The 14,953-nt window shown below is 38.6% G+C and overlaps 1 protein-coding gene across 3 annotated transcripts in view; it reads right to left on the bottom strand.

Annotated features, from left to right (window-relative positions):
- prex1 (phosphatidylinositol-3,4,5-trisphosphate-dependent Rac exchange factor 1) overlaps positions 1 to 14,953 on the bottom strand; it is a 119,661-nt gene that overhangs the window by 60,872 nt on the left and 43,836 nt on the right. For all 3 annotated transcript variants that reach the window (XM_030139134.1, XM_030139131.1, XM_030139132.1), the window contains exons 6-10: positions 13,957 to 14,118; positions 9,045 to 9,178; positions 8,602 to 8,717; positions 5,487 to 5,636; positions 1,296 to 1,443 (exon numbers count right to left, since the gene is read on the bottom strand). In XM_030139134.1, the coding sequence (XP_029994994.1) occupies positions 1,296 to 1,443; positions 5,487 to 5,636; positions 8,602 to 8,717; positions 9,045 to 9,178; positions 13,957 to 14,118 (710 nt within the window). The remainder of the gene's footprint in view (positions 1 to 1,295; positions 1,444 to 5,486; positions 5,637 to 8,601; positions 8,718 to 9,044; positions 9,179 to 13,956; positions 14,119 to 14,953) is intronic.

Below are 14,953 nucleotides of genomic sequence, written 5' to 3'. Positions count from 1 at the left end.
TATTATTATTATTATTAGTAGTAGTAGTAGTAGTAGTAGTAGTAGTAGTAGTAGTAGTAGTAGGAGTGGTAGTAGTAGTAGTAGCAGAATTACTTACAAACTTACATTACTTATATTATCATAACTACTTACTTATTACATATTTATATCATTGTTATGGCTACTATTACTATGATTATTTTACTATTATTGTTTCTGTTATTAGAAATTGTAATTTGTATTTATTATTATAAATAATTTATTATTTATTACTACTAGTGCTTCTAATTTCTAATGTGCAACTGCATATTTTTCACTACTGTTCTCATAGTTACTGTTGCTAGTTAATGACTATTTTCTTTTTCTTTCTGTTTTGTAATTCTTCTTATATGACTACATTCGGTGTTGTGCTGCTACGGGAACCTTAATTTCCCGAGGGCTCTGCCCAAGGAATCAATAAATCTACCTATCTTTTCAACTTCTTCTGAAATACCATTAGATGAATCTAATTTGAAAATGCAGTGTTAGATCATTTATCAGTCATTTGCTATTTCATCAATTCATCACATCAACTTCCTTTTGGTATTTGTCAAAAACGTGTTTTCCAGGAAAACACCTGTCCTGTTTTTTCAACAGCCAAAAAGGCAAGACATTTACCTCATGGTTCTCTATGTAGGAAAAAGCCTGCATATTTACTTGGCAGTGGTTGATGCCATCAGTGCACTGTAATCATCCACTGCATTTACCTCTACAATGTAGTGAGAGGTTCTGTTGATGTTGCAGTAATTATTAGTTGCTCCCTGGTCTCTCTTTACAAGACCAGTCATCAGTCATCAGTCGTGCCTATTTTTATTTTTATTTCCCCCAAGATGGTGCCAGGAAGAATTTTAATTTCCGTTCAGGTTCTCACAAACACTGGTGTGTGTATGCAGAGCTGGTGGGGGAAACTTAAGCAAGCTCCTCATTGTCTATTCATTGCGTTGAAACGTTGATGGGACAGAGAAGGGAATAGCTGGTTGCAGAGCCTCAGATAAAGGTCTTCCACTTATCAAAGTTTGTGTGTGAGGGGAGCAACTTAGCGACTTCTATAACCCACTGAGAAGAGACAACAGGGGCCTCATTACAAACAAGAGGATGAAGGGATAAAACTGTTTAGGCATTTTGCCAGGACTTGGTGAGACTGGATACTGGCTCTTTTCAATGCCTGCTGATCTTACATAACAGTGATTTGTAAAGGTCCCCTTGTGAATAGCATTGTAGTCGCATTCCTGGAACTTAAAGAAACCAAAGACAAAAAAAGAAAGAAAAAAACTCACTTTCCCATGAAGCACTTGGGCACAATACTGAGTTTCCGGCGCCGATCCTTAATCAGGTGCCGGCTCTTGGTCATCATCATGTGGTAGAGCTTCTCCCCCTTCTCAGCAATCATCACATAGGCATCCCGCTCCATTCCAAGTTTGAGACCTGTCAGCAACGGAGAAAATAATGGAAATGATTACAACAAAACGAAAAACAGAATTACATGGTATCGCAGTGCCAATAACAATACAGCAGAGCCATTACAGGACGGAAATTTCAGCTTGCTTTCCACAGATATCTAAATGTATATCAAAGTCAAAAGCCAAACACTGTCATGGTGCTGTTAGAAGAGACAAACGGGCCTTTGGAATGACTGGTTTTGTTCTGGCATTGTGCAGATGGAAGGTGGCCAAAAAGTACATGGGCCAAAATCCTCTCAAACTAAGATGTTATCTCTCCGAGACAGGTCATTTTTTTGTAACAAGTAAGTTCAGGAGGTCAGTGAGATCTTAATCGTGTTTCTGTGTTTGTTAATAGTTATTTCGCTATTGTGAGGCAGAACATGTAAAGGCTGATTGTAAGGCCCACTGCACAAGAAAAGCTTCTCCACAGAGTCTGTGTTTGAGCTGCTTAATGTCAGTGTGGGCTTTGATGAACTTCTGAACCGCTCTGTGAGACTTCTGACCTGGGCAACTCAATCCTGCTGAACTGAGACTCTCCCTGAACTGCTTGTGCAACTGGGAATCTAATCAAGCTCCCATTATATTTTCGGATCTACAAAAACACTGTTCTCACCATAGAGTAATACTTATGCTCCTGTATTTGTTCTCACACAGATAGACTTGTCATACAATGTAATCGCAGTACAGCACTACTCCAATATGATACATGATAATCTGGGGATACATCACAATGTCTGTGAAACTAACAAGTAAGAAGAAGAAATGCCTCTAAAGAGACAAGAACAACATACACTTGACTAGACTGTAATTTCTAGGACCATGTGAACAATTATTCCAAGAAATAGAGACACCAGTGAGATAAACTGGACAGAGAATCTGTGAGTACCTGTGTTTAAAAAGGAAATACCTGGCCCCAAATCATATGATACATCTGTAATATCACATGTATTGTATGATATGATATGTTCCCACATTAACATTTTGTCCCACAAGTGCAATGAAGTTCAAGGGAAGATATGCACCTGTAAACCCTCCTGATCACAGACGGACAAACTAAATGCTGTCAAAGCCCTTTGTGTCTTTATGGAGCGTCATTCACAAGGTGATCTCCCTAACAAAACAAGGATGGCAAATATTTCACAGCTGCTTTTGTTCTCATATTATCAATTCCATTTTCTCTCAAATAAGAAGTTGAGTACTTGGAGACAGAAACTAGAGAACCATGAAAAAAAACCAAAGTGGTCAGAAGCCAAAATAATTTAAAGACCAGTTAAAGGATCGATGTGTAAAACTGCATTTGTTTCCATGTAAGTTGTGTAGGAGCATATTTTGTTTCTATGTAGGAGATTTGGGGCCAGTTTGTTTCCCACAAAAATCATTATGTTCTTCAGTGCCTCACATACAACACTTGCTACTCTTTGCTTATGGAGTTAGGTAAAGGCAACAACTGGTCATCTCCCAGTACAAAAAAAGACACCAACCCAGCTTCACATCAAGACATAAACATCTTGCATATTGACCCTTTATGATGAGTCCTCAGAGTAGGATGTTAATCTGAACAACTGAGAAACAGAGCATCGAAACAACAACGTACTTTCTGCACCAGTGTTAAGTGTTGCTGGGCTGATTCTTAAATCCAATTTCCCCATTGAGTCTTTGGAGTTGAGCACCGACAGCCTGTGATGGAGGTGGTTTTATATTACATTTCACAGCAGCTGGAGTAGACTTAAACAATGAGTGTCATTGAACAACAGACGGGGTCTGTCCAGTGTAGAGGCCCCCCAGCTCCTGGTCCAGCTGTCACAGTTTGTCTTGAGCAACTCCTTGTCTTCCTGCGCTCACTGGCACAAGCTAATACCCATATCATATTATCTAACCCACGCATTTTCCCCAAAACTTCCATGAAACCAGCGATAAGAGGAACCACAGGCTGGTCTTTCCTTTAAGAATAACAGCTACATGTCCAGCACACTGTGGGCAAGGAGCAATGCATAAAAACAACAACATTGATTAAGGTGTGTCAGGAAAAGTGCATAAATGGGATTAAATTGTCATAATCATAAACTGCAGTTAGGGCTTCTGTCTAGACTAGAGTGGAGTAAATATGTTGAGAGAAAAGTAAGCCCACTGGTGTATGGAGAAGTGAGCAAGCAGGAAAATTGGGCACTGTGACTGATCTGGCATCTGTTAGCCTCAGGTCGATTTCCGCCAGGTCGTAACTAAACACCTCAAGCTGCAGCACACTGCTTAGTACTTATTTGTACTCTGAAACCCTTTCATCGATGGTTCAGATGCTGATGAAGTCAAACCATGCTCTGAATATTGACTTAATTCTGGTCCAAGTTAAATTTGTACAAAAATAGAAATATTCAGTCTAGTCCTAGTACTAAATCAGTGGCACACTATCATTATTAGAGAAATCTAAATAGCTTAAATAGTCTAGTTCAGATAGTTTTTTCCATCAATGCTATCAGGTAACCTGTTGTGTTCTGCCACAAATCTTGTTAAAGCCTTTCACACTATCTAATGCATACAACATAACAACGACAGATGGCCTGTGCTGAACAGGTGGGAAGACCTTTTAAGTCAAAATAGGGAATTCACCCAGAAAACAATTAAAGGACGTACATCAGTTTACCAATATCAACAGTGCAAAAGCATCCCAAGAAAGAAGCCAAATATTCCTCAAATAAAATAGCTGCTATGTATGTAGAAAAAAATATCTGTCAATGGGGTGTGCAAATAGTGTGACTGAAAAATGAAATTAAAAAATAGATATAAAAGGCTGAGTTAAACAAGTTGTGGTAATTACAGGCAATGAAAACGCAGTTACTTAATATATATTCAACACTCTGAAAATGAAGTCATCTATATAGATATATTACAGAAACCATTCTTTTTCTTTGTTTCAGAATAAATGTAGTTCAGCATTGGCTGTATTACATTACTAAGGCAAAGTTAAATGTTAGGCCAACATGATACAAGGAAAATCTGTATATGCGATACAACAGTTCAGTGTTCCTGTGATGATATGACTTGTAGTAAATAAACTAACCATCTGGTAGGCCAAATGTTTACAAGTTGGGGGTGAGTACATGGCGTGTGTACATTTTCTCATTCATTACATTTTGTGAAGTCTTTTGTGTTTATCATCTATGTTCATATTTATGTACACATTATAATGGCAATAAATATGTGGTTTATCAAAGGACATAGCTTTTTTTTTTTTTTTCCAATTACAGGTAACATGAAATTGGATCTATATGTGAATCTGCACATTCACTCCAAAAACAGAAAGCAATACCGAATACAACACAGATCCAACAGAGAAAGTCCAACTCATTGAAGATATCCCAACGTAATTAAACTGGGTTTATATTATGTAACTGAGCTTCACTTTGTTTGTCAAGTCAAAGCATTTCTATTTTAAGCTTTGCTGTTTTTAGCACATCTGCTGTTAGTGAATGAGACAATCAGTTCAGCAATCATTAATTTTCCCTGGGGATTTGATTCACCAAAAAATACTTCTGCTGTGTCGTATGTATGTGAAGGGTAGATAGTAGCATCTGCTTGGTCCACAGGTCACCTGGGCAAACTGAACACATCATGTCACCTAAGCTTGTGTTTACAAAAACAAAGGCAGGCAGCGTGTTCAAGGTGGGACACAACCGTAGGACACAAACACTGTATCCAGGTCAGAAACACATCCACAGTCATTAGTGTGTACCACCAGAACGTCTAAGGTGACACCACGATGTTCATCAATATATAATGGATGAACAGTGAAAGGAGCATGAATTAGGTCTGTGTTTTATATAGTAGTTTCATGAAACACTTGAATGAACACACACCTGTGATTTTCATACTGAGCCACAGTCACTGGTAAATTTCTTTCTAAGATTACAACAACTGCAGCAGAGTTTTACACACATGGGAACCTTTCAGATTTAAAAAAATGCCCTTTCAAGGTTTACACTTAAAAACAGAAGTTTCACATAAGTTATCTTCAAAAAAAGTGCTACTCACTTTCTCTCTGCTCCCGTTCCCTCAAGATGGCATCCAACCACTTCTGCTTGTCCTCTGCGTTTTTGGCCATGCAGACAAACCATTTGTTTTTCGCAGTGTTGTGGATCTTCCAGCCATTAGTCACTGTGTAATTGTTGCTGTGATAGTCAGCTGTACAGGGAAAAAAATATATAGTTTTACTAAACATCTGAACACTGTTAAACCAGAAAGGCACAGGAGTGTAAACCCCACACAACTATAAAAGCACAAAATATGACTTGTTTTTTTCCTCTTCATTGTCTATTGCCAGTGGTTAGTATCGTCACTCCCCAATCCATACTGGAAACCCAATTTGTTATATGCATGTACAAAAATACTACTCCATTACCAGCATTTTGAAGTAAAATTTTGAAGCTTTATATGAGGAGGACCCCAGGAAGAGTAGCTGATGTCTGGCATTAGCTAATGGGGATCCTAATAATAATAATAAATAATATGTAAATTAAAGTTAACTTAAAAACCACCACAGATGTGTCCTTTTCCTCTAATGTCTTTGTTTCTTCTGTTTACTACTGTCAAAAAAAATTTGAATATAAATAAAGGTGAAACTTCATCGTTTGTTGCACTGTAGCAGCTGCACCTCCACCATGTAGAACTGTTAATGTTAGCTATTGTTAAGTAACTCGCGCATATTAGCTGATTTGACTTAAAAAAATGATGTATATAGTTCACTAAAAATAATCTTGATAATGACAAAATAGTAATGAAGTTCTATATTATAACTATTAAAACTAAAGTCAACATTTTTATTCCCATATTTTTCTTTAAATTCCAAAATCTGTCATTAATAGGACAGGACAGGAGATAGCATTTTTACCATGTGTAGACCAAATTCAACTTCCAGTAGTCTATTAAGATTGAGTAGTGATAAAATTGATCAAACTGTTAAGTTCTAAATCAGTCCAGAGCTCTCCAGTGTTAAAGAAAGTAAACAAAATAAAAATCAGACTCCACCCCTTTTTAATGGACCTCCTCAAAAACTACTGGGTTTGTTCTGGGCCCATGCCCCACCCTTACAACCGGCTTCATGGAAATCTGTATTTTTCCCATAAACCTATGTGAACAGATAGATGGATGGATTAATAGAAGTGAACTTACTAATACCCCCACCCTGTCGCACAACACTTTGCCCCTCCTGCTCACTGATAACCTGCCTACCCAGCGATAAATGTTGACTCTTAACTCTCAATCTTTTCAGAAACTGGACATCATTTCTGTCAGATTTTTTTTTAATGTTAAAAATCAAAAAATTGAAATCCATCCATCATGCAGTGCACCTCTCCTAGTGGTAAAGAACATGTGTGTCAAATATGAAAAGAATTGGTTAAACAGTCTTCGAGAAATGGGTTGGAAATCTCGGACGGAAGTATGAACAAACAGACAGAACTCCTGGTTTTGTTCTAACACATAAGTGCTGGCTGTAAATGCCCGTAAATTAGTTACGTTGCCAGGTTAAACCACTGCAAATATCTTTTAAGATAAATAAATAAAATAATATATCAAATTTATATAGTTTTTTTAAGGACACTCAAAGACAATTAAACAATTTTCTAGTTGACTAGTTTTCTAGTTGACCATAGCCCACTCTTTTGTAACTTCTATTTTTCTTCCCTTTCACCTCATTTCATGTTTCCTTAAAATTTTGGGGGGATTTCAGGAAATATGAAAAAACCACATACTCTTGCAATGTTATCTGTGACCTCAGGGGTGAGTAACGTAAATAATAGTCAAATCACATTTGTAAAGATGTTGTAGAAGTTCTATCTATAAAGAATTTACTACTGGAGCAAAGACTTACCGAAGCGATTAAAAAGACAAACATACTGCACTGAGAGCACTCAAAAGACTAGCTTTTTACTTACTCAACAAAATCTCTCCACATCCCTTTCTAATTTTACCATCCATTTAGCTGCAGGTGAGCTGCTGCTGAATAATGAATGGCCACTGGTAATGGGGCGCATTAGTCTCACACACAAAGGTCATATAAATAGATCTGATACTTCAGAACCCATGGGGAGCAGCTCCTGCTCCACAGGAACAGTAGAAGGTGGTGGGTAGTGGGTTGAGACACACATACCACCATCACCAGTCTATTTAAGTTAATGGAAAAAGACAGATTCTAGTAAAATGTTGACTTCGGTTGTCTTTCATCTTAAGCACTACATTCTCTCAACTTCTGTCCAGTTTTCCTCCAGTTAACCCCAAACAACACACTTTGTTGTATTTCTTTTTTTTTTTTTTTTTATACACATTAATCAGATAAACCTCGCTATGGGAGTTCACAAGTATACACATTTTCGATGCGGGACCCCTTAGTTCTGCGAATAGGGCATGTTTTTCTTTGTGGTTTCCCCTTCAGCAGCGTGAATGTGACAGGGGCAGCAAACATGCAGAAAAAAAGGTCATGTGAGCTTGCAAAATATTCTACCACTGTAGAAGAGAAAAAAAAAGAGGAAACATGTCAGAGAGAGGAAGACAAAGTGTTTCTACACCAGCAGACAAATGTGTACAAAGCGCAGCACGATGCCTTACACCAAACCACAACAGCAAAGCACGTTGACTGACACTGGTGTCACAAACAGCCCTTCAACTTTCATACAGTCTCTCAGTCAGTACAAAAGCGTGTCAAGTTTATCACCTATCTTAGGCCTCTTCTGCACTTCAGATTTGTATCAACACCTTCAGCCATTACTACATAGCTAACATGAAAAGGTGGTTATGAGGTTTGCAAGCAGCATCCTGTTGAAACTAGGTGCAAGTACGATACTCCACCCAAACTGTCAACAAGTGCCTGATTCATATCCAACCACCAGTCTGTAAACAGCACAGATCTTTGACGAGCAAAGATTTGAAATGAGCAGTAAAGACTAATTAATACCAGTAAATATGAGCATTTAAAAAAAAAAACAAAAAAACATCTATTTGAAGCACACTGAATAGACGCTGAATAAATCAGGAGTCTTGGTTACACAGCAGTTACATCAGAAACACCAGAGACACATGAGAAAAGCTTAACCCTGACACGGCTGCATGAATGAACAGCATCCAAAGGCAACGCTGTTGGGCAAATACAAACCTGTTCCATCTTCCACATTTTCCACCTCCATCACCTCAGTGTTGATTCGGCCTCTGAACACATAGAGGGGCCCGTTGATAGACTTGGTCCTCTTGGTGGACTTCTTTCCAGAAACCCTGGGAAATGAGACAACGCTGTGGTTACACTCAACAGGGAAAACATCCGTTGATGCCAGAGCCGTGGCGAGAAAAGGACTTGTGTGCACATACACATACACATTCATACAGACACAGGTTATGGGTGCTGCAGACACACGGAGGTATTTTTGTTTTGCTTGCATACCAAGAACCAGAACCTCCACAAACAGGAATTGGACATTAGTGACTATTTTCCAGGTCTGGCTTCCTTCTAGGGGTCAGTCAATAAAAATACAAGAGTGTTTTCTTGTACGACATGTGGTTGCCGTGGGATTTTTTTAGTCTTTCTGAAGCTGCAAAACTCACCTGGACTTCCTCTTGCAGTAAACCAGAAGGTTGTCAAAGAGGAAGAAGACCCGTTCCTGGATGTTTCCAGCTGAGATTTTGAGTAGATTTCCATGAAGCAGCAACTCTGTGCAGATATCTGTCAGGTTGGTACCCTGAGGAACAAAAAGGAGCAAAAAGCAGATAATCTGATATCAGCAGTCTTCGTTGCAAGCACACATTAGTATAATTTAAGTGGGAAAACCACTTAATATTCACTGTGTTCTTTGCATTTGTGAACCACCGCCACAGTTTGTTTTTTTGGTTTAGTCTTTTTAATAGAGTGAACACTCTGACTCCAGTCAAGGGTTTTCATGTAAAATTCTGTTGCTGTATGAAAAGATTAAGAGTTCATAATCTCAGGGAAACAATATGAAGAGCAGATTGGACAATGTGAAGAATTTGTTTTCATTCTATCGTTAACGAGACAAAAAAGTCCACATGAATGTCTCACACCCAACTTTAATGTACACCCCCGGTAAAATTAATGAGTGTACACGTTCCCTGCTATAATGTAGTCTTCAAAAACCCTTTTCACTATTGTAACCTAAGGGGAAGTGTAAATGTCCTTAAGTTAACTGGACAGCCTTAAAAAAAAAAAACAATACAAAATAAAACAAAACTGTACTTTGGCCTAGTTAAGCTTTTCTGTGGGAATGTGTTTTAGGAACAAACAAAAGGCTTTTTATTGTGTTCTTAAAATATAAATAAATGTGCACAGGCTGGAAATACATGCCTGCACACACACAAATATACATACACTGAGGAAGGAAATACATGAGGTGTGGCACAGAACTGAGAGCAAACTGAGAGCATGTTTCTACCTTTGCAATGCCAGTTTAAGAAAAATATGATTTAAAAACCCGGTGAACTTCTCTACTTCTTGCTCAGAAAATAGCACAACATCACTCTGCAACAGCATCACTTTTCTCTATTTTGAAAAGAGACCTTTAAGGAAAAAAAAATTCATGAATTTCTTGATCTCTTGTGATGAGGGTCTTGGCATCATGGTGCAAAGTGTTCATTGACCACAGCATGGGGTCTAATTAACCTCTTCACAAAAACACTGGACCTCAGGACCAATTACAACATTATTTAGGCATGACTATTTTTAGAAAATCATTTCCAGTGAGTTCACATTTTCAGCTGGGGAATAGAATCCATTTTTCACCAATGCAGATTGATGCAAGCACATCCCTGCACATACATGATCCTATCTGAGCTGTGAATGACAGCTTTCAGAAATGAAAGGAGCGAGGAAATATTAACAGTTTTAATTGGACACCAACAAATTAAAGTTAACAACATCTCATCAGTCATTGTTAAACAGATCATTCCACTTCAAATCATCTGGAACTAACAACACCCATGTGTGGGCATTAGACGACCTCCCCCACAGACATGCCACAGACCTGCAGAAATCCCCCCGGATGGACACACCCACTCTCCACCGTCCATAATTGATTCCCATGAGAAAGTATTTATGATGGATGGTCATCGCTGCTGAGGTCCTATAATTTCTGGGCTTTTCTAAAGGTGCATACTGAGTGGGTGTGGGGGAGAGGATCTGGTTTCAGACTATTGATTCTACCTCATGTTAACTGCACTGAGCTGAGGCATGAGTGTGTGTATAAGCATTCAGGGGGCATGCCTGCACTTATGACCAAACATCCATGTGTTTTAATATGTTTGTTTGTAGGTATGTCACTTTCATGCATTCTTTATGTTTGTGTAAGTGTTGAACAAAAGTGTGTGTGTATGCATTGGTATATGACTGTGTGTGTGTGTGTGTGTGTGTGTGTGTGTATGTGTGTGTGTGTGTGTGTGTGAGTGTGTGTGTGTAGGATGCATCTGAGCAGCAGTAATGTGTCTGGGCCTGATTCGGCACTACTGGCGGCCTCTTCCATTAGGCTTGGAGGTGATTAGCTTGGAGAGTGGAAAGAAAAGCAAGACTAATGTTGTTAGGTTGAAGGCACAACTGAGGGAAGGGTTGAGTTTAAGTGCCTTTCTGAGCTTTAACCAAATTGCTCAGAGGAAATATACAGGAAACAAGTCTTTCTTCCTCCGTAAAAGTTTGTTTTCTCCTAAATTAATAAGATACACATTCATTTTGACTGATGGTGTATTTAATGTGGTATAATGATGTGTAATTTACAAGAGGCTTAATTAGTTTACGTTCCACAAAATTTGTTGTGTAATGTCAATGACTTAAACTCATTCATCAGCCACTTGTATTGCAAACACTGACTCCTTTCACTTATAGGAAATATTTTTTTGTTAGTCCTTATTCTGAGAAAGACAACATTTCTAGTGAGTGCTTTTTATGGGTAATGAATGTAAAACAAATTATTATTCTATAATTATTTTTGTGGATATGCAGCTGTGCATATTTGGATAAAGATATTTTCTCCCACTGACAGAGCTGTTTTTCCATATGACCATAGCTTACCTTTTCCATTCTTTCAACCTCATTCTTGAAAATTTGACATGGTGTTGCAATATTTACATAAAACCAAAAACCTGTTTAAAATCCTTAAGAGTAGGTGTGTTTCTCCTTGTGACCAGAAATGTGAGCTCCCCCAGCATGATAAACTACTGTTTTTTTGTGGCTGGTGATTATTTTCTTAGGTTCAGAAATTATTTTATTGGTTTATCAGGAATGTGAGTAAATAATAAAATGATTACTGATAACAGCTCTTTTGTTGTTGTTAAGAAAGACAACAAATTAGGAAGCCATAGATTCATCATGTTATAGTTGGTGACATGTAGTAGTAAAGCTGCAGACTGAGACCAACTGAATATGCCTAACCTCATCCTCCTCTACACCTGCTGTAACAAAAAAAAACAAAAACACAGAGCCAGTGTTTCCTTTCTATTTCATGGATATTACCTCTGGTCAGGGGACAGTAATGGACCTTTATATTAACATTAATGCCGTCCACACAAAATGGAAAAAGGTCAGTTTTGACCTGCTATATAAACATAGTGGCACAAACTGGGAGACTCTGAGGAGATGCCCTGCTCTGTCTGTAGATACAAACACTTCATTCTCAAGTAATGAGAACACAAAGGTTAAATTCTTCCATAATCTATCAATCAGTGAAAACAAAAATACATTACATTCAGTTTCTGCAGTTAGTCCTCCAAAACCCCACACATTGAACCTTTGAAATGATACAAGCGTGACTGCAGTGCTTTTATATCTGAAAAACATTAAACTGCCTTTAAGTCATGGATCACTAAATTAAAAGATCTGAAAGAGAAGAATAAATAACTTACCAAGAAACATATAACCACACAATTCTAACCCATGACTGGTTGGTTGTGGGTTAAACCTGTGAAGTAGGACTAAAGGATGTACAGTAGCAGATTATGGTTGCACACTTCACCAATACACAGATCCTAAAATAAATAAAAGACATGCATAGACTATATGATTGTTACAAATGATGATTATTTAACACAATAGAGATCCAAATAAACAGCTGTTACAACGCTCCTTTACTGGTGAAATTCACAAACCAAATGATAATTTCCATCATTGCAAAGAAAAGGGGGGAAAGGGCTCTGTTTTGGCAGACGGACAGTTGGATGCCTTTGAGAGGCCCAGTCTCTAGTTCTGGTTCCATCCTTCACTTTTCTTCTCCTCTCCCCTCCAGAGGTCCTCTCATCTCACTCTCCCTATACATGTGAGACTAGAGCTATGCTTCCCAAGTCTCCTCTGATTGGGCAGTTTGCCTATTGGCATCTCCCTTGGCACCCTGTGTGGGTGGATTGTACCATTGGTGCCCACTAAAGACAAGGCCTCTGTTGTGGTGGGTGAGGGAGGCGTGAAAAATGTGCCGGACCCTTCACTAGGCTCCCAAGCCCCATCCATGGCCCCTTGCACTCTAAGCGGTGATTTGGCTGCAAGAGCATTTAACTCATAAGATAGATGGTTGGTGGGTGAGATCTTTCCCAAAAAGTCTGGTTGTTATGTTAACCGTTAAGATCCAACCCATCCACTGACTCCTAGCCATAAGTGAAAGTTCATCAGAACAAGGGATAGGGTTATAACAGATGGGTTAGGTTAGAATTATGAGCTTATAACAAGGTTGGGGTTAGCGTTTTTGGTTATTACATAATACGTGGGAAGCAAAAATGCAAGTATTAGCATTTTATTTGCAAGGTAACACATCCCTACCTTTAGCATGTTTCTAAAACACAACCTGAACATCAGTTCAAACATGGGCTAAATGTAATCGGATCACCTCAATTTTCTACATAATTATTTGCAAGTGCTTGTGTACTTCCATGAAGTTATGTTGGAGTATGTTTTTATACTGAGAGCCAGTTTGTTGATGCTAACTAATTACATTACTAAGGTAGCAACTGCCTCTGTTGCCTGCATCCATGATAAGAGCTGCAATATACTCATTTCTGTTTTAAGCAATAAGTACAGGTTCCTCTGAGTCTTTCGTCTGTTCATCAATAATTTCACCAGTGTACAAAAGTAAGTACTGTTAGCATAGCGTGCAGTAAGCTAGAAACAAAAATCAACTTCACATAAACACACAAGCACAGTGCAGATCATCTGTAAATGGGTAGGCAGTGATCTGGTGGATGTCATACATTCGTTAGTCTCATAGCGTAATCACAGCATAGGCAATTGTGCTATGAGGCTAAGGATGTGTTCATGCTTTAACATGTCTCCCTCGCTTTACCCCTTTCTCTTTTGTTTTATAAAATGAAATGTCACAGCACTAACCCTAGCCATGCCAGGTCAATCTCTTTTTTTTTTTTAACTTTCAAGGAAGTTACTGCCCCCCGTTAAGCTGACCTCTATCATCTCATCTAGCCCCATGTGAATCAATTTTGTCGACCCTCCCCCCGCTTCATGCTCTCCAGCTCTTACCTCCCAGCCCTCTATGTGGGATTGCAGCTGTTCCAGAGCCTCCAGTTTCTCCATCTGCCTCTTGGTCTCATTGATGTTGGAACAGACAGCTTTCATGGCCTGTAGTGCCTCTTCCACTGCTGGATAGTCAGCATGCTTCTTAGGGGTTCGCTTCAACAGTTCCTGGTGAGGAGCAGATAAAAAAAAGCAATAAATAACTGAATAAATATTTGAATAATATCTGAAATTGAACATCTAAGTGTACAAATCTGCCACAAAAAGAGTTCTACCGCCCTCCACTTATGCTACTCATACACTCAGTATGACAACACAATTTTAATGCTGCTATGATAAAGTGAAGCCAAAACATCAGGGCTTACAGGAGGTGATGGAGTCTTGATAGTAATAACTTTTAATGTATATGTATAATATGATGTTGTCACATCATTGCTAGAAGATTGAAGATCTGTTACTGTAGCTCACACAAAACACCAAACAATGAACAATGTTCCAGGCATAAAGGCATCTCAGCTTAAGAGTGTGTACTCAGTCTCAAGCCACACTTCTTGTGCACTTTTTAAAAATATGAAGCTGTTTCACATCAGCTTATTGGCATCATTGGGCAGCTGCTCCTAATGCCATGAAAAATGCTCTTGAACAATATTTCTAGAAAGTCTGTCTTTTACACTTTAAAAATCCATCTCAGGGAAATAATCTGGAAACACAAATAATTGCCTGTTTTCTTTTTATCATACTTATCCAGACCCAGAAATTATTGAAATCTAATTTCATATATTATACATTTTCATACTGAGTAGGAGCCCGGAACAAAGGCACCCAGCTGGATTAGAAGCAGCAGTCTATAGTGGCTGTCCTTAACCACTCTCGGGTTGCCTTGGTTGACTTGAAACTGTACACTGAGGAGTTTCCAGTAACGGGCCCACATTTACCTTCACTGACCTTTAATACTAGCATGAGCAAATACTGCTCAACATGTTCAATATCCACTGCCTCCACT

This window comes from Sphaeramia orbicularis, chromosome 7, assembly GCF_902148855.1.
Source record: "Sphaeramia orbicularis chromosome 7, fSphaOr1.1, whole genome shotgun sequence".
NCBI lineage: Eukaryota > Metazoa > Chordata > Actinopteri > Kurtiformes > Apogonidae > Sphaeramia > Sphaeramia orbicularis.
Note: the sequence above shows the minus strand (reverse complement) of the source record. Positions and strands in the feature narration are given on the sequence as shown.